The sequence below is a fragment of the Salvelinus fontinalis genome, chromosome 17, assembly GCF_029448725.1.
Source record: "Salvelinus fontinalis isolate EN_2023a chromosome 17, ASM2944872v1, whole genome shotgun sequence".
Lineage (NCBI taxonomy): Eukaryota > Metazoa > Chordata > Actinopteri > Salmoniformes > Salmonidae > Salvelinus > Salvelinus fontinalis.
The window spans coordinates 25,045,392-25,065,648 of record NC_074681.1 but is presented as its reverse complement, the minus strand read 5'-3'; the positions used below and the strand labels follow the sequence as shown (position 1 = coordinate 25,065,648).

Below are 20,257 nucleotides of genomic sequence, written 5' to 3'. Positions count from 1 at the left end.
TAGGAAGTTATTGTCTACCACAATACCTATTTTCATAGCAGAAGACTGTGGCTGAAGTTTCTGTCTGATTTGGAAGAAACCTCTTATGAATATACAACGTTTCAGTAAGGCTACATTTTACATAATTACAACTAATTTCAAATGCAGGACTTTTACTTTACAGTGCCTTTTTCTCTGAATAACAATGCAAATACTTGGACATTACTGTGTTTCCATTGTAGGCATTGAAAGATGGTCAAATAAGATACAATTTCAAGGTGTGGACTAGATGCCATTGCTCTTTTGAGGTTACATGAGGACACTCTCTCCTTGGCGAGCATATGTTTTTCAGATGTAGCTAGTTTCCAATTCCAAATGCTTGAAAGAAGAATGGTTTATTCCCGTGTTTATAGCCTGAATGCCAGTCTGTTTGTGCTATCATGCCAACTCCTTGTCGCTCATTGTCATGCCAAACAATAATAAGCAATGGAGTTGGCTAGAACACAAACAGATCATGCAGTATCAAGGTACTCAAAAAAAGTATGGCTAGCCTACTTGCAATATGTTCAATGAGGTATTAGCTTTGAATAGCTTGTTTTAGGACCGGGATCTGTCAGCCGTTGTCGTCGCCCCCCTCCCCTTCTCCACTACACCAAGGGGAGCAGTGAATTTCATGGTGTTGTATGGAGGCAAGACACTCGTTATCACACATAGTCAAATCAAATCAAATGTATTTATATAGCCCTTCTTACATCAGCTGATATATCAAAGAGCTGTACAGAAACCCAGCATAAAACCCCAAACAGCAAGCAATGCAGGTGTAGAAGCACATAGTATATTGTGCTACCCAGTGAGGAGAGGGAGGACGTCTCAAGCACTGAGAAAACTTGATCTAAGTGCTTTTTAAAGACTGGATCATTCGCAGAAACCTTACATAGCCTACCCCTAAAAAATATGAGCGTTGTCATTCACAATACTGGCGGGATTATGGAAACGCAGCGATGCTTTTCTCTAAAGAGCACCACCTTCTTGAGCAAAGAATATTACGATAATTAGACAGGTTTTATGTAGGCTACATTGTGAACAGTGCTGCTATTGCAATGGACATAATCTTGCTGTGTACTAAGAGGTTGATGTATCCTATAATTGTATAGGCGTCATGTATCCGACAGCACAGTCACGTGGACACCATATGTCAAGACCAATACCTTCACCTGAATAAGCCTCTCCCACAGATGCACTGCACTACGTTGACTGGCCATTGTTGTGACATGTCATATTGATTGAATGGCTCAATGTGATGTGATCAATCTGAAAATCAATTCTTCGGCGTCTACAAGTAGTTCCAACCTGACCAGCCATGTGCGAATGTTATTCGGATTGAAAATGCGTGTTGGCGATGTAATTCTTCAGGAATCTTCAGGTATTCTGAATATCAGCACAGAAGGTAGGATGAAGCGCTGAAACCAGTTAATTTAAATGTTATATGCAACAGATCAGTACAACTATGAATACAATTATATTTTATTTGATTGCTGGGCGCGTTCTACAACAATGTCCAAATGCTCAGATAGGCTATACAGCTACACCAAACATGCCTTTTCATTTTTCGGGGGCAATAGATAATAGCAAACATAATCTGTATGAAATCATAGGTTTTAAAAAATAAATCCTAAAACCGTCTATGCACTTGACTGATTTTCATTTCATTTTGGTGGGGTGTATGTATGATGATGAATGAAAAGGGTCTGTCTGGTTGCTACTCTGCAATTAAAACCGTATTCACTTACAAGCCTGACATGAATGACTGCAGTCACTGTTCAGTAAGTTTACATATAATGTTGTATATCTATGTAAGATACTTCAACAGACAAGTCATAATGTATTTACTCAGTCATTGGTTATGATCATCATTTTGTAGGTAAATGGCTCAAATGTAAATACAAATGTAGATAGGCCTGGGTTTCCCAATAGGTGCCCTGTTGGGGATTTTATTTGTCCCCACAAGTCTTCTGAGCAAAAACATATTTTATTTATTTAAAAGTTTGTTGTTGGACATAGGACTGTAAAATCACCAGAAAATTATCTCAAAGTGATTTTAATTTAGGATGAATCAGTTCAAAATTATTTCATTTTTAGCTGTTCCCAAGTATTTCCACACATTAATAGAGAAGCATATGTGATCGTCCCAATGTAGCCTAATCAAGGTTTGAAATTATTGTGTTTACTATACTGCTATACTGTAATGTGCAGTGGACTGGAGGAGTTGCAGTGGAGTATTCAGTGTTGTATGAGCCAGAGACCAAGTTAAGTTAAGCACGACATGAGCTTCCTGACCACGGGCCCTTGATGGGACTCTTGATAGCATTTTAATTGTGTTTTAGTGTTCAAACCAAGGCTAGAATTATCATCATAATGTCATTACATAAACTACAATTATCATTGAAACACTGTGGTGTATGAATTACACCATCATTGAACATTTGTTCCGTATGCTCCTTTCCAGTGTCCTTGTCCTTTATTTTTTCCCTACTCTAAATCAAAATCTGATATAGCTGAAAACACATGTAACTTAATCAGTCTTACATTTTATTTCCTGCTCTGATTCAGGTGCTTTTCACTGTGAACAATCAGTCAGCACAGCCATGGCCTCACTCGGTGGTCTGTTGCCAAGGGCAATAGTCCTGGCTGAAGGATAGAGAGAGAGAGAGAGAAAAGGCAGCCTTGCGGTGCAGAAGAAGAGATGGTCATCACTGACAGGAGCTCCAGCACTCCTGGGCCCAAGAAGAAGGAACCGAAGAAGAGGACATCCCGCCCCCGTGGCCTGCCCTCCCCGGCGCTCTGCTGCGCATGCGGCGTGTGCGTCATGCTGGCAGGCATCAACATCACCCTGGTGGGGGCGTTCGCCTTCAGCACCATGGTACCCTCTGCCAACCCTCCCATCATCATAGGGCCCATCCTGCTTCTGGTGGCCTTCTCTTTCTTCGGAGCGTGCTGTGTCTGCAGCCGCCTGCCCCCTGCCCAGGGCTCCCGGAGGTCTAAGGTGGGCGGAAGGAACATGGGGATGATGGGGCGTGGAGGTTTAGCCGGGGGAGCGACGTTTGAGATTGAGACGAGTGAGCACACATTGCAGGACACGACAGCAGTACAGCTCAGCCCCTCAGCCTCACCTGGGTCATCCCGGGCATCCAGCCCTGAGCGGGATGCTTCTCCTGACCCCGGCCCCCCAGGGACCTTCAAGCTCTTCACCATGGAGACGAATGGCCCCACCTCCGCCACGGCCTGCTATTCCGCCTCCTCGGCAGGGGGAGGGGCTGTGAGGCTCAACCTGCCACGTGATGATGTGGCCACCTAGCACACCCCTGATTAACACATTGTAGCATGAGCCTCCTGCCCCAGGGGACACTATGTAAATGTTGGCTGTGACGGTCATGGAATTATGGATGATGGTAATTGGCCAGCCAAGTGAGTACGGTCTCCGTAATAACCATTCGAAAAGCAAAAAAATTCAATAAATAAAAAATATGCATTTCATGTTGCTAAAAGGTCAGTCAAGTTCTTCCACACCGATCTTGACAAACCATTTCTGTATGGACCTCGCTTTGTGCATGGGGGCATTGTCATGCTGAAACAGGAAAGGGTCTTCCCCAAACTGTTGCCACAAAGTTGGAAGCACAGAATCGTCTAGAATGTCATTGTATGCTGTAGCGGTAAGATTTCCCATCACTTGAACGAAGGGGCCTAACCATGAAAATCAGCCCCAGACCTCCTCCACCAAACTTTACAGTTGGCACTATGCATTAGGGCAGGTAGAGAATGCCAAGGCAAAGGGTGGCTACTTTGAATTAACTGAAATCTAAAATATATTTAGATTTAACACTTTTTTTAGTTACTACATGATTCCATATGTGTTATTTAATAGTTTTGATGTCTTCACTATTATTCTACAATGTAGAGCAATTGTGTAGGTGTAAGCTTGGACACACATACTGATTCCAGGGTTTTCTCTTTTTTTAGAACTATTTTCTACATTGTAGAATAATAGTGAAGACATCAAAAGTATGTAATAACACATATGGAATCCTGTAGCAACCAAAAAAGTGTTAAACAAATCAAAATATATTTAATCTTCAAAGTAGCCACCCTTTGCCTTTTCATTTTTTTACTTTAACCTTTATTTAAGTAGGCGAGTCAGTTTTTTTATTTACAATGACGGCATATCCTGGCCAAACCCTAACCCGGACGATGCTGGGCCAATTGTACACCGCCCTATGGGACTCCCAATCCCAGCCGGTTGTGATACAGCCTGGAATCAAAACAGGGTCTGTAGTGACACCTCTAGCACTGAGATGCAGTGCCATAGACTGCTGTGCCACTCGGGAGCCTTGATGACAGCTTTTTACCCTCTTGACATTATCTCAACCAGCTTTGAGGTAGTCACCTGGAATGCATTTCAATTAACAGGTTTGGTTGTTAAATAGTGGAATTTCATTCCTCCTTAATGCGTTTGAGCCAATCGGTTGTCTTGTGACAATGTAGGGTTGGTAGCCCTATTTGGGGAAACAACAGTTCATAATTACTTTAAGACATGAAGGTCAGTCAATCCGGAAAACTCCAAGAACTTTTTAAAAGTTTTTTCAAGTGCAGTCGCAAAAACCATCAAGCACTAAGATGAAACTGGCTCTCATGAGGACAGCCACAGGAAAGGAAGACCCAGAGTTACCTCTGCAGAGGATAAGTTCAATAGAGTTAGCAGCCTCAGAAATTGCAGCCCAAATAAATGCTTCACATAGTTCAAGTAACACACATCTCAACATCAACTGTTCAGAGGAGAATCAGGCCTTCATGGTCAAATTGCTGCAAAGAAACCACCACTAAAGGACACCAATAAGAATAAGAGACTTGCTTGGGCCAAGAAACATGAGCAATGGACATTAGACCAGTGAAATCTGTCCGTTGGTCTGATGAGTCCAAATTTGAGATCTTTGGTTCCAACCGCCGTGTCTTTGTGAGACGCAGAGTAGGTGAACGGATGATCTCTGCATGTGTGGTTCCCACCGTGAAGCATGGAGGAGGAGGTGTGGGGGTGCTTTGCTGGTGGTACTGATACATTTATTTAGAATTCAAGGCACACTTAACCAGCATGGCTACCACAGCATTCTGCAGCGATACGCCATCCCACCTGGTTTGCGCTTATCATTTGTTTTTCAACAGGACAATGACCCAACACAGGTCTAGGCTGTGTAAGGGCTATTTGATCAAGAAGGAAAGTGATGGAGTGCTGCATCAGATGACCAGGCCTCCACAATCACCCGACCTCAACCCAATTGAGATGGTTTGGGATGAAATGCACCGCAGAGTGAAGGAAAAGCAGCCAACAAGTGCTCAGCATATGTGGGAACTCTGAGACTTTTTGGAAAAGCATTCCAGGTGAAGCTACATTGGGAAGAAAAAGTATGTGAACCCTTTAGAATTACCTGGATTTCTGCATAAGTTGGTCATACAATTTTTATCTGATCTTCATCTAAGTCACAACAATAGACGAACACAGTCTGCTTAAACTAATAACACACAATTATATTTGTTCATGTCTTTATTGAACACACTGTGTAAACATTCACAGTGCAGGGTGGAAAAAGTATGTGAACCCTTGGATTTATAACTGGTTGACCCTCCTTTGGCAGCAATAACCTCAAACAAACATTTTCTGCAGTTGTGGATCAGACCTGCACAATGGTCAGGAGGAATTTTGGACCATTCCTCTTTACAGAACTGTTTCAGTACCACAATATTCTTGGGATATCTGGTGTGAACCGCTCTCTTGAGGTCATGCCACAGCATCTTTTAATTTTTTTTCATTTCACCTTTATTTAACCAGGTGAAATAAAAATAAATAAAAAGATGCTGTGGCATGACCTCAAGAGAGCGGTTCACATCAGATATGCCAAGAATATTGTGGAACAATGTTCAGCTTTCCGAGCTAAAGGTTAGCTGATGACCGCTAGCAATGGTTTGCTAACTGATAGCTGGTAGGTAGTTAGCTGGCTATCTTCAGTTGAGGGATTCCAGATCCGAAGTAAATAGAGAAATACTTTAGAAAAAAAGCAGATCCACGCCACATTGGGTGAGGCGGGTTGCAGGAGAGTATTTAGAAGTTGCTGTTTAGGAAAATATTTTTAAAAGGTATGCGAATAAAAATATAAATACAAGGGACAGGACTGACTGGGTCACTCCAGAAGGTGTATTTTCTTCTGTTCAAGCCATTCTGTTGTTGATTTACTTCTGTCTAATGGGTTGTTGTTCTGTTGCTTCACCTAACTTCTGTTGAGCTTCAATTGGCGAACAGATAGTCTTACATTCTCCTGCAAAATGTCTTGATAAACTTGGGAATTAATTTTTCTGTCGATGATAGCAAGCTGTCCAGGCCCTGAGGCAACAAAGTAGCACCAAACCATGATGCTCCATCCACCATACTTTACAGTTGGGATGAGGTTTTGATGTTGGTGTGCTGTGCCTTTTTTTTCTCCACACATAGTGTTGTGTGTTCCTTCCAAACAACACAACTTTAGTTTCATCTGTCCACTGAATATTTTGCCAGTAGCGCTGTGGAACATCAATGTGCTCTTTTGCGAACTTCAGACGTGCAGAAATGTTAGAGATGTTAGCATGTTCCAGAGATTTCTGTAAGTCTTTAGCTGACACTCTAGGATTCTTCTTAACCTCAATGAGCATTCTGCGCTGTGCTCTTGCGGTCGTCTTTGCAGGACGGCCACTCCTATGGAGAGTAGCAACAGTGCTGAACTTTCTCCATTTATAGACAATTTGTCAACATCGAGGCCATTAGTAACCCTTTCCTTTTGTAACGCTTTCCAGCTTTATGCAAGTCAACAAATTTTAATCATAGGTCTTTTGTTCGAGGCATGGTTCACATCAGGCAATGCTTCTTGTGAATAGAAAACTCAAAATTTTGTGAGTTTTTTATAGGGCAAGGCATCTCTAACCAACATCTCCAATCTCATATCATTGATTGGACTACAGGTTAGCTGACTCCTGACTCCAATTAGCTTTTGGAGAAGTCATTAGCCTAGGGGTTCACATACTTTCCCCAACCTATACTGTGAATATTTAAATGATGTTTTCAATATAGACAAGAAAAATACAATAATTTGTGTATTTATTAGTTGAAGCACACTGTTTGTCTATTGTTGTGACTTAGATCAGATCAAATTTTATGTCAAATTTATGCAGAAATCCAGGTAATTCCAAGTGTTCACATACTTTTTCTTGCCACTGTAGTTGAGGGAATGCCAAGAGCATGCAAAGTTGTCATCAATGCAAAGGGTGGCTGCTTTGAAAAATCTAAAATATATTTTGATATTTTTAACACTTCTTTAGGTTACTACATGATTTAATAGTTTTGATGTCTTTACTATTCTAAACCATAAAGAAAAACCCTTGAATGAGTAGGTGTGTCCAAACTTTGACTGGTACTGTATATCATTTTTTTTACGGTTATGGCGGTTATTTTATGTTCATGACGGTCTTCATCCATAACCGTCGGTTATACAGTTATACAGTAATTGTGCCAGTCCTATGTCTAGCCATTTTGTGAAGTGCCATTTTTCATATTTATGACAAGCTATTAATGGAGCTTTTGTTTTTCTTTTGTGCAGCAGCCAACCAGTAATTAACATCCAATCCAATGTTGAAAGAACGTGGATGATGGTTCTGTTGGAATTGATGTTCCTACCTCAGAGCTGTTCTATTCAGCTCCCTCTCTTAACATCCATGGGGCATTATTGTAAGCGGTTTCTAACTGGAGAGCAGAATGAGAGAATTGAAGAGTTTTCTCTGTGGCATTCCTGAGGGGTAACACTCATGTGTCCCTTTTTTTGTTGTTGACTGTCTGGACCTCTGTGCTCAACATTTCAGCCCATTATTCTGAAGCAATTTTTTTGTTGTTGCCAGAACTGAAAGACTTGACACGAAATTGCAACAAGTTTAATGCCATCATTTCAATTCCTATAGTTACGTTTGGTTTGGCATTACAGTATGTGCTGCTTTGGTCTTAAATTAAATGCAAATAACATATGGTCATGGGTTCGATTGTGTATGCATGACTAAATCGCTTTGGATTAACTAAAAGGCATTTATTATTATGGGGTCACACGGTTCCTTTGCAATATAATCTCAGTTGAAAGGATCAGCAACAGAGGACTAATGTTACTTTCTTCGCATTAAGTTTTCCAAAATTGTTTCTACGGTCAAAACGTATTATGTATGATATACAATGTACACTGTATGTGTTGGGTTCATAGGGTGAGTATATTTGAGTAACATGGCAGCATCCACGGAGTGTTCATAATATCACTGAGTGAATCTCGCCTGCACTTACTGTGTGACTATTATGTTCTTGTTTTTACCACTCCCCATAGGCCTACTATAAAGAGCTTCATATTAGAGCCAATTGAGTTTTCACAGCACTCACTGACACTTTGACAGAATACATAAACAGCCATTGTGTTTACAAAGGAAAACGCTATCAACACTACACTTAAAAAAAGGAATGAATAGTATTTGCACATGTGCCCTACTAGCATTCATCATTTACCAACACATTTCTTTCTAAACCTCACTGTATAAGCTTACCAACAACATTATATTCACTATAGCTCTGTTTCCAACGTGGGGCTCAAACCAAGATGCAAACGTATTTAATATTTATTCAAAAGTTTGAATTAAAAAAAAACTTCTATACAGAATGAACTCCAGCATTTCTATTATTTTGGATTTGGCCCCCCTGATGATCTGACAGTTACTCTACCGATTCTATGTTGAAGTGTCCAAACATAGCAATCTGGACTCAGGGGTAGATAGTGTGTATATATAAATCTGGGTCACTACAATTAGTATGATATGTTACCTTTCCCATTGTATCTATTCCATTGTGGATGTCCATCCATTCCGTATGATATGTTATGAATTACAATTCATACAATATGTTGTGAATTGTAATTCGTTATGGCTAACGTTAGCTAGGAGGCTAACGCTAATATTAGCTAGGCAAGGGGTTAGGAGTCAGGTTAAAGGCTATGTGTTAGGGGAAGGGTTAGCTAAAATGCTAAGAAATTGCTAATTAGCAAAAATTCTAAAGTTGTCCATGATAAGATTTGACACAAACCCTTTGGTTTGCTAAACACCTACTAGTGATGCGCAGGTTGACTCATAACCTGCAGTGCCCACGGTTATATATCTTCAGGACTGGTGGGACAGGTCATGAAATATTGTGTGGATGAAGGGCGGGTGGGTGGCAGGCGAGTTGAATAAAGAAAAAACAATACCTTAAATAATCTATACATTTATCATTCTTATGTCATTTATATCTATAGGCTACATTTGAGGTTTTTCTGTAATTATTTTAGGTTATCTAGCATTAGTGCATAGGTCCTAAAGCTTAGACTTAACTGTACACACGGCAAATATCCTACACGCCAAATTGCTTTTGGGAACGAAGGCAAAAGGGGCAACGTCTGAGTTTAATTAAAAAAGAGAAGAGCTGCGAAATGGAGAAAGGAGGGCCAGAACTCATGTTTGGGAAAGATTTGTTGATGTGGTAAAAGAGGATGATAGCAGTCCCAGATGTTATGTGTGACGATTGAGGCGCTATGCAAATTTGAAAGTCACAAGATGGGGATTTCAAATAGGCCCCGTGGCATGTCAAGGGAACAGTAGCCTACTGATTCGATGGGATTGGACACTGACTGTAGGTCTATAACCTCTCACATAGCCTTTAATATTAACTCCTGCAGAATTAAGCATTTATTGCAGTAGAATTATACACCAAATGTAGTGTATAATGTTTACACAGGAAGGGAGAAATATGATTTCTGTCTTTGTGCATCTTCAAAAAATGCACCTCTACAGGTGCTATCTTTATCAGTATCATAAAAATGGATAGTAATTCAACCACATAAAATATGCACCCAAGCTGAACTGAAATCTTATCAGAAACATGTTGGGTCGTTGTAACAGATTTCTATTTCCTTACAAATGGTCAAACTGATGTCATTTGAAAATGTTGCACAGACAGTCTTTCCTGTTTTATTTTGCCGGTCCCTAAACGCTTTCAACCGCAAAAGAAGCAGAGATGATAGAGAACTACCGATGTCAACTAAATTGAAACATTCATTCTATCGATTTATGACATTCTAGTGAGCAAGGGTTTATTCTAGGGCAACATAATGACAAAAGAGACGCTGCATGTATCTATTTATAGACAAGTTGACTATAAACCAAATTATAAACCAAAACATCTGAATCAGGCCAAAAAAATCTGCACCACTTGCCAAATTATAGTTCCGTCATCTGACTGTAGCCTACAGCAGCATATTAGTTGGTTAGGGTTGGGTGCAGCCATCAGGTTTTCACCTTATCACAGAGTCGGGTGTTTGTGGATGGGTTATTAGCAATTGCGGGTAGGTGGGCTGAACAAACAGCTTACCCGCGCACCACTAACACCCACCCCGACCAACCACCCTACTTTGTTTTTGCCTTAAGTAACTTTCTGTCTTATGTAACCATACCAAACATAACATATACTAATTTGAGTGTCCCGGACTTATGTTTACTATGTTACGTCTAGTCTTTGAGACCTTACAGTATCCCAGATTCACTTTGAAAGTAATGCTGCCTTAGACTGAGATCTCAGGATCAAACAAATTAGGGCTATTTCAATGTGTGATGACATTGTCAGGAGAAATCAGTTTGTATCACAGCAGGATGATATTTTCAACTTGTATTTTTTTTATTCCCCAATATTTGTCCTATATTGTCATTTGTTTTGAAAACAAAAGTGCCATGCAGCAAACTTTGCACGACACGTTTCCATGTTATTATCACAAAGGGGGTAATGTCTTTGTAAAGTAATTTATATTTTATGGGAACAACCTCCCCTAAGGAAAAGAGAAAGGTCATAGTTTGAGGGATGACATGCAGCATGAGTGTGATTTACATGTCCAGGGAGAGAACTTGTTGTAAATGTGTAGTGTCAAGATGTTTGAAAATGTATTCTGTTTTGATAGCATCTTTAACAATGTATTCTTTTTGTGAATTTTATTTACTTCATTTGATAACAATACATGTGATACTTGTAAATAAAAATATGTTCATATAAAAAGGATGACAAAGAGAAAGAGTTTGTTTGCAGTAAACTGCACAAGTTTCTTTTAAATAAAAAGATGGTTGTTTGCACTTCATTGGTTCCTGTGGCTGCATCTGTTCTTGCTTCTGCTGGGATGGCTGGTTGTCTGTGGAATGGTGTCTCTTTTCAGACTGGCTTTTGGGTTCCTCGAGGTAGAGACATCTCCATGTCCCTTCTGGTTCACATCCTTGTCAGACCCTTCCTGTCCAGTCACTTGCTGTGTCTTGGTCTGTGAACGTGTCTTTGTTCCAGCTGTGTGTCCTGGTCTAGCCTCTTCCTTAGTGTCTTAGTCCTCTATCTGGTTCAGGTGCAGCACAGAGATGTGACCACTGTAGATGCTGAGGCACCTCTGACCTCGACGTCTGTGCACCTTGGCTGTACTTGGGAGGGGGGTCATTTGGTAGAAGCAACCACATGCCCTTTCTCCTCTTCCTCCTATTGATGGACTTTACGAACTGCCTCCAGAACATCCTCAGCTGCTTGATTAGACTGAACACACTGAACAGACTAACCACCAAAGGGGCCACACCAAACACCAGGATCATTCCTATCATGTAGATGATGTAGAAGATCAAGAGGCTGAGACCGCGTCTGCAGAGTCACCCTCGATGAAACAGGTTGGCAAATAGAATCGACCCTCAGAGAGGGAAAGAGTGCCTGGACATCTAAAAGAGAGCAGAAGATTTCCATGACTGGTGAGCAAAAAGACTTGTCTTATTTGCCAGTAAACTGTTTCTACTGAATGTCAGCTGAAACCAACATGCTACTACTTCAGCAAGATTCCATAAAGGTATAGAACAATATCTCCATGCAAGATTTTGCCCATGGAATTAGGAACACTGTCTTTTTTTCCTCAGATGAGCCCTGCAAAACACAAATATACACTATACACATAGTACACATCATGCCCCCAGCCTCTGGAATGCCTTCCTGGATCACCTAAAGGCACCACAGACTCTGGCCATTTTTAAAGGAGCCCAAACGAGCTTTCTCTTTAGGAAGGTTTCTGTTGATAGCTGTGCTCCTTGGTGTCCTTGTCCCTTGGAGCATCAACTGGGTTCTTTGTGTCAGTTGCCTGGTCTAGTTGTGCACATTTTATAATTGTATTTGTTATATGCTCTTTGAGATTATTCTTTATAATGAAAAGGGCTTTACAAATGTAATTTATTATAACATCAATATTCACATGAATACACTAAAAGCAAAACACAATCATAAAAAAACAAATACATTATTCAGTAAAAAGGTAATCAGCCTTTTGCCGTAGAGCAAGCTACTTCGGTCCTGGAGAGAGCCGCAGGAACTTCATGTGTTTGTTTTAACTGACTTGGAAGACCAGGTGTGTTGTATTTAGGCAATCACTGCACTGATCAATAAGCTCAGATGGTCAGGTGGGGTGCCTAGATGGGACAAAATCCTGCAGTATCTGCTGCTCTCCCAGAACAGGGTTGCCTACCCCTACCCTAGAGACATCAATTCATCACATTTGTTTTTTATTTTTTTAGATTTTTCCACACAAGGTGCAAAAAGACAACGCAGATTTACTTAACTCAGTGGAGATTGAAGGGATCTCCAGAGTTAGCAATCCCTGAGACTGCGTCTGATATCGCCTACGTCTGTCTATAAATTAACAATGAAGTAAGGTACAGCAGACGTTTATGCAGGAGGGAAAAAAGATCTACGATATTTCAAAGAGGGCTAGCCTACTTTCTGATACAGAATGCAGTGATGTGTACTGAACATATCACCTGTAACAAGCGTAGTGAGCTATGATAAACTGTGTCTAATGGCTTCAATACAGTGGCAGCTGCAGTCATATAGACTATCTCCATAGTCTATAACCGTTGTCAATGATTTGTTTTCTGCTATTAAATGAAAGGCATGACCTGTTCCTAAAAAAATAAGCACATTTTTAATTCTTAAATTTATAACTAACTAATCAACATGCTTTTTGAACGATAGCGTTTCGTCAATCCAGATGCCCAAATATGTATTAGCGTGGACACGATTGAGGGCAACATCCAATGTGCATATGCATAAATCACCAGATCGATTTTTACATGATTTGGAGAAAAACATATACTTGGTTTTACCTGCATTAAGAACCAATTTCAGTTCAGTGAAGGCTTTCTGCAAAGCAATGAAGGCAGATTGAGGCTCCAAACGAACCTGGGTCCGGTTTCCCAAAAGCATTTTAAAGGTAGAATACTGTACGCAGAAATCGCTCCGCCATTTCCTGGTTGCTAAAATGCTAATAGTTTGCCTAATTTCATTTTATGTGACAAAACAAGCAGTCATTGTGTAGAGAATCGTTGTATGATCTAAACTTCTGGGAAATATATTTTCCAGAACCAAAAATATTGTTTGTTTTTTTTCGCTGTTTGCATGGTGTACTAAACAGAAAGTAAAAAAATGCAAAAACTGAATTTAAGAACGGAAAGCATAGAAATAGACTAGGAAAGATTTACCACTTCTTAGACTTGTATTCTGAGAATGATGGATCTATAATTCATTTATGTGAATTTGGTCAGGTCACCCAAAAAAGCTACATATTGCAGCTTTAAGGCTAAGTTAATTGCATCTTAACATGAGCCGTTTACCGAAACCATCTTCACTAACTTTGCACTTGAATTTGCTCATAATCTAACGCCTGCCTCAGATCACAGCTAAATGCATCGTTAAATCACTGTTTGTCCTCCTACACATTTTACACACATCTACGCTAAATATGCAATGAAGATGTTTATCGGTCTCTCTGTGACAGCCAAAAACTTCACAGTTGAATATACACTGAGTATACCAAACATTAAGAACACCTTCGTAATATTGAGTTGCACCTCCCCGCTTTTGCCCTCAGGAAAGCCCCAATTCGTAGGGGCATAGACTCTACAAGGTGTCGAAAGCATTCCACAGGGATGCTGGCCAATGATGACTCCAATGCTTCCTACACTTGTGTCAAGTTGGCTGTATGTCCTTTGGGTGGTGGACCATTCTTGATACAGACTGGAAACTGCTGGGCATGAAAAACCCAGCAAAAAGTAATAGCACTTCATTGAAATGCACATGTCCAGTCCACAAAGTTAAAATGATCGGGATTGGCTAGGAGTACTATTGAAAAAAAAACAGCAGAGTTGCAGTTCTTGACAAAAACTGGTGCGCCTGGCACCTAGTAACACTCCGTTCAAAGGCACTTAAATATTTTGTCTTGCCCATTCACCCTCTGAATGTCACAAACACAATCCATGTCTCAAGGCTTAAAAATCCTTCTTGAACCTGTCTCCTCCCTTCAGCTACACTGATTGAAGTGGATTTAAAAAGTGACATCAATAAGGGATCATAGCTTTCACCTGGTCAGTCAATGTTAGGGCTGCCCAACCCTCTTCCTGGAGATCTACAGTCCTGTAGGTTTTCATTCCAACCCTAATTTCACACACCTGATTCTACTAATTAGCTGCTCAACAAGACCTTAACTAGCTGAATCAGATACGCTAAATTAGGGTTGGACTGAAAACCTACAGGACAGTAGATCTCCAGGAAGAGGGTTGGGCAGCCCTGGTCTATGTCATGGAAAGAGCAGGTGTTATAAATGTTTTGTATACTCAGTGTGTAAATAGCCTAAAAAGTGTGCAATGTTACATATAATAGCTAGAATATTAGGCTTAATATTGACACCACTTTCATGTATGTGCAATATGATAGACCTACCTAGTATTAAGCCATTAGGCTACATCTGAGCCGCATCAATATTCGTATCTATTAGGCCTATAGGCTACTTTTATCTAAAACTCACACATTTCACTGTAGCCTAATCTAAAGGTCAACATATTAGATCTGTGGCAACGTCGCTTAACTTTCTCCTTAATGGTTAAATATTAAAATTGTTTAATTGTAAAATATCTGTAGGCTTACATGAAGCTCAATTCCTGCCTGTCGTTAGGCCGCAATGGGTCCTGTGTGGCTCAGTTCGTAGAGCATGGCATTTGCAACTGCAGGGTTGTGGGTGCGATTCCCATGGAGGACCAGTACCAAAAAGTATGCACTCATTACTGTGAGTCACTCTGGATAAAAGTGTCTGCTGAAATATACATTATTTCTTGAGCAAGTATGAAAACCATTGTCGTCATATCCTGTTTTTTGGTCACATTGATATTTTCTATAGCGAACGAAGGAACGAGCGACTTTGACTTTATTTATTCTTGCTCACAGTTTACACAAATGAAGAAATGCAGAATTTAGGCCTACGTAATAAAACGTTGTATACAAAATAGTATGAGAAAACACTTAGAATACATAACAGATTGCAAAATAATAGGCTTCCAAATACTTAAATACATAACAGGCTACAGATGGGAAATCTGTATTGTGTAAAAAAGATTACTTTGAATAGCCATAAATAATTTAAGAGCTGCAGCAAGCTCTTTAGCCTATATTCTGGAATAATTTTCATCATGGGACAGCTCCTGTAAGGACACACTTAAGTTGCATTATTTTTAAGTTCCATCGTTATCGGGAAACGAGGCACTGTTGATCAACCAGTGCTCCGGGGTAATAGCATACAAAACAGTGGCATCTGGATACAGGTGTAGCCTTTATAAATAAATAAAAATCACATAGTAAAAAGTACAGGACCTAAAAGTGATCCCTGTGGGACAACTTTCATAATATCAAGGAAATCTGACTTAACATCATCAGAAAAAACACTTTGTGTCCTTTCAGTCAATGATGCCTGATCCATTCCGATAAGTCAATTAAATTATGGTATAAAAGGTCAGCCATTTTGGTAAGGGAGTTCTCCAACCATGGTCAGCCAGTGCTGTGATAAAATATTGTGTAAAACAATGAATTTGAAGATTATCTTCATGGTATGTTTGTTACTTAGCTAGCCAGACAGTTTTAGAGGAATAATTCCATATTTTTTTCTAAATAACTGCCAATATGCCAACATTCAATGCAAACAATGCAGTCAATCCACAGCAGTACACTGGCTGAAATCAGTTAAGGACTTAGCTAGACAAGTTGTAAATGCAACAAGTACTGATTCTGTATCATATAATAACACTCACAGTGTTCCAAGAAAACAAACTGAGACACGTATGGTCTGTTTACATATATTTTAGAGGCTATTTATACAGAAATTGTGTATAAACCCATATAACTGTATTTATAATTTATATTATATTGCACCTTTTCACATGCAATACCTTTATTTGCCTGCATAATTAAAAACAGGAAATGTATCACCTACACTTCTACTACCATTAATTTCAATTCAACTGGTTTGGATTTCTCCCTGCCATTTTCAGACCATTCTAGAACTTTGAGGGTTGATGACAGAGCCCCTCTAATAATTTCATTTCTATGATTTTGCCTGCATGGCTGTCATGCTTGTAAATTCTATGTATACTTTCTCTGTACCAGCAGAGGATGATAGAGCTTCCGTATATATCCATTGTTCTCAAATGATGTAACAATGTCATTTTCAATAGAGCCAGTAGGTGTCAGCAGAGTATTACAGTTTATGTCAGACAATGCAGACTGTGAATGTGGGTGTGATAGTGTCTCATGTAAATGTATGTCAATGTATTTGCACTTGCACAGCATCTCTAAACATAGTGATAATGTTTGATGCCACAAATGTTAGCAACATGTTTATTTCTTCACTAATAGCACAGGGGTCTTATGTCCTAATCATTCACAGCATGTTTTCATCAGTGACCACTGATTAAACAACATGGTAGTCACTTAAAATAGACATCACAAATCACATTGATTAACATCTTGTGATATTAATTGTTGATAAGGAAGCCTTTGGTGTAGATACATTTTGAAACCCTTTTGGATGCTGCATGGGCTTGATCAGAACCACTTCAAAGAGCAGTCAGTCTCTCCCATTTTTAACACTTCACTGTGATAATGAGCTTTATTTTTAGAATTTAACTAGGCAAGTCAGTTAAGAACAAATTATTATTTACCATGACAGCCTACCCCAGCCAAACCTGGGCCAATTGTGCACCGCCCTCTGGGACTCCCAATCATAGCCAGATGTGATGCAGCCTGGATTTGAACCAGGTACTGCAGTGACACCTCTTGCACTGAGATGCAGTGTCTTAGACCACTGTGCCACTATTTGAAGTCACCCCTAGGCTTTGTAGGTTATCAACTGTCGATTTGATATGATCAACTATAGCCTACTGTTAAAGTTAGGGACATAAATGCTGAACAAGCAATGATTGGCCAAACAAATAGTTCACAGGATTAAACATTGGACATTTTTAGACACTTGCTCCTAAAATTCAACATTGTTCTCCAACATATCCAATATGATTCCACTGGTGTCATCTGCAACATTGGCCAACATTTCAATAGTCATAGCAGAAAACAACAATCCAGAATTTGTCAGCTATGGGGTTCGGCCTACTTTTGGAAATCACTTTTAATCTATTACCGGAGAGTCAACATAATGTGACACACTGGATGAGCTTAGGAATCAACATTATGTTCTAATATGTTAGTTTACACGGCATGCTCTTTTGTTCTCTATAATTCAAGGATTAGCCATTTGATGGGGAGTTTTATATGATAATGACATAAAAATGCTGTCAATTAATGTTGCATAACAGCAACAGCAACAGTGAATATGAATATCATTATATTTGACCCAGTCTCCTCTTTGGTTATTATTCTAGGGCTCATCCATTAAGTTCAAGCACCCTGTGTATATACTGGACTAAAAACAGTGGTATTATATCCTCATTAATTAACTGCAGTAATACGTGCAGCATCAAGTGTTATTTTTTTAACCCTTATTTTACCAGGTAAGTTGACTGAGAACACATTCTCAGCAACAACCCAGGGAATAGTAATGAGCCAATTGTAAACTGGGGATGATAAATTGACAGCCAGATTGGGAATTTAGCCAGGGTTGACACCCCTACTCTTACTGTAAGTGCTATGGGCTCTTTAGTGACCACAGAGAGTCAGGACACCCATTTAACATCCCATTTGAATGACAGCACCCTACACAGGGTAATGTCCCAAATCACTGCCCTGGGATTTTTTTTAGACCAGTGGAAAGCGTGCCTCCTACTGGCTCTCCAACACTACTTCCATCAGCATCTGGTCTCCCATCCAGGAACTGACCAGCACCAACCCTACTTAGCTTCAGAAGCAAGCCAGCAGTGGGATGCAGGGTGGTATGCTGCTGGTTATTGCCTCACCTTTGCCTACTATTTTACTTCAGCGGAACTAGGAACTGTTTTACAACAAAGGCTTTGCAATTATCACTATGTCATACAAAGTCTGTGATAATCTCCTGGTAAGCGCTAACAAAAAAGCTCATATCAAGAGTTATCAACAAACATGTGTCTACAATAGAGATATGGTGTGTAGACAGTTGTAGAGCGTCAAATACATCTGTTAAGACACTGGCCTGATCGATGAACTCTGAAAGCTGGTTAGCATTAAGAGCACAAGAGCAGCTGTGCCTAAAGACAAACATTTCAACTGTACCAGGGGCCAAAAAGGAATGACAAGAACGATTATGATACTGTAGTTTCAGCCAAACCCAGAAACAGCCATCAAATTTCTTCTCAGGTCACATAGAGCAACTGTTGAGATATGGCTGCACACACAAATGCATGCATGTACGTATGCACACACACACACACACACACACACACACACACACACACACACACACACACACACACACACACACACACACACACACACACACACACACACACACACACACACACACACACACACACACACACACACACACACACACACTATAGTCACATAAGCATACAATCCCACTTCATACACACACCCACACACACACACACATACACTATAGTCACATAAGCATACAATCCCACTTCATACACACACACACACACCGAAGATGGAGAAGACCTAGAGCTTCCAATCTGCTCTTTTTCATCTGGATCCCGATGCTCTGTGTGTTGCTCAGTTGTTTGTGTGTCCTGCGTGGCTGTGTATGAGCGATAGAAACTCAGCAGTTTGAATGAGTCAGGGAGGGGAGGGAGTAATCAGGCAGAAGAGATCAGGGGAAGACGAGCTGCTGTGCTGAAGAGAGGATCTACAGTGGTTACATAACCCAAATAACCCAGTTTACTTTGCTCTGCTCCTCTCCGCTCTGGAAGGAAGACTGCAAAGGAATACTGAAGACTTTCACTTGGCCAATGTTGGACTTTTTGTCCCCAGAAAATATGAAAAACGTTAATCTTAGGTCTATACATTCTATTGCATATTCTTGATGTTTTTTATTCAGTTTGCTTGTATTAACACTGGGATTTAGATTCTCAACTGCTTTTTCATCACATTGTCTGTTACTCTAAGGGTCCTTGACAAACAATTGGACTGTTTATTTTTTTCAGTGTGAATGAATGAATACAGGAGGACATTTACACTTTATGACCTAAAGTTGTTTCTTCTATTTCAGTGAGTCATATCATCTGTGTGATCACCAAAGCAACAAGTCACATACAACATGTGAAAGTAGGAATGACATTCATTCCCAGAGCAGAGCTGATTATATACACAACAATGCTACAGAATAACGTACATATGCATGGGTCTTGAAAAAAAGATCAATCAAGCAATGGATGAAACATATGATTTATGAACCAAGGCACAAAACACAGAAATCAATCCAACCCCGAAGCCCTTAATAAGAGTAGACATGTTTTATTTAAACTCTAAGTTGCTATGATTACAGTAGGTTACTGTTCAAAGCAGTATATACAGGAAACTTCCTTAGTTGTTGAGATGTGGGGATGTTTTGGTCTGCCACAGCATGGCTATGTCCAGTGCCTGTTGGACTATTGGTCTCCATGACAGGAGCTGTTGTGGGGCTACGTGGAGAAGAAAGACCACTACAGATCTGGGAGCAGATTGTGATCTAAGCAGCAGCAGCGTCTTAATACCAATACCGTGCCGCTGTGAATACTAATGGTCTCCTACAATGCCTCTAAGGCCTCTCCATTCACTTCCATTAAACACCAGTTACTCAAGTGACCAATGCTGTTGCATAACCTCCTTTTCACCACTCAC

At 40.1% G+C, this 20,257-nt stretch overlaps 1 protein-coding gene across 2 annotated transcripts; it reads left to right on the top strand.

The window, feature by feature from the left end:
• Positions 1–957: 957 nt before the first annotated feature.
• Positions 958–11,229, top strand: LOC129814027 (transmembrane protein 275-like). 2 transcript variants are annotated; one of them, XR_008753220.1, is made up of 3 exons: positions 958–1,426; positions 2,590–3,444; positions 7,653–11,229. XR_008753220.1 is itself a non-coding variant. In XM_055866772.1 (2 exons), the coding sequence occupies exon 2, from the start codon at positions 2,723–2,725 to the stop codon at positions 3,332–3,334; it is 612 nt and encodes a 203-aa protein (XP_055722747.1). In that variant the 5' UTR covers positions 958–1,426; positions 2,590–2,722; the 3' UTR covers positions 3,335–5,810. The 2 variants fall into 2 exon arrangements, 1 of the variants encoding a protein (XP_055722747.1); XM_055866772.1 differs by lacking the exon at positions 7,653–11,229 and having other exon boundaries at positions 2,590–5,810.
• Positions 11,230–20,257: the final 9,028 nt, after the last annotated feature.

Coding starts and splice junctions, on each gene's coding strand:
- LOC129814027 (XM_055866772.1), top strand. CDS start 2,723: ATGGTCATCACTGACAGGAGCTCCAGCACTCCTGGGCCCAAGAAGAAG.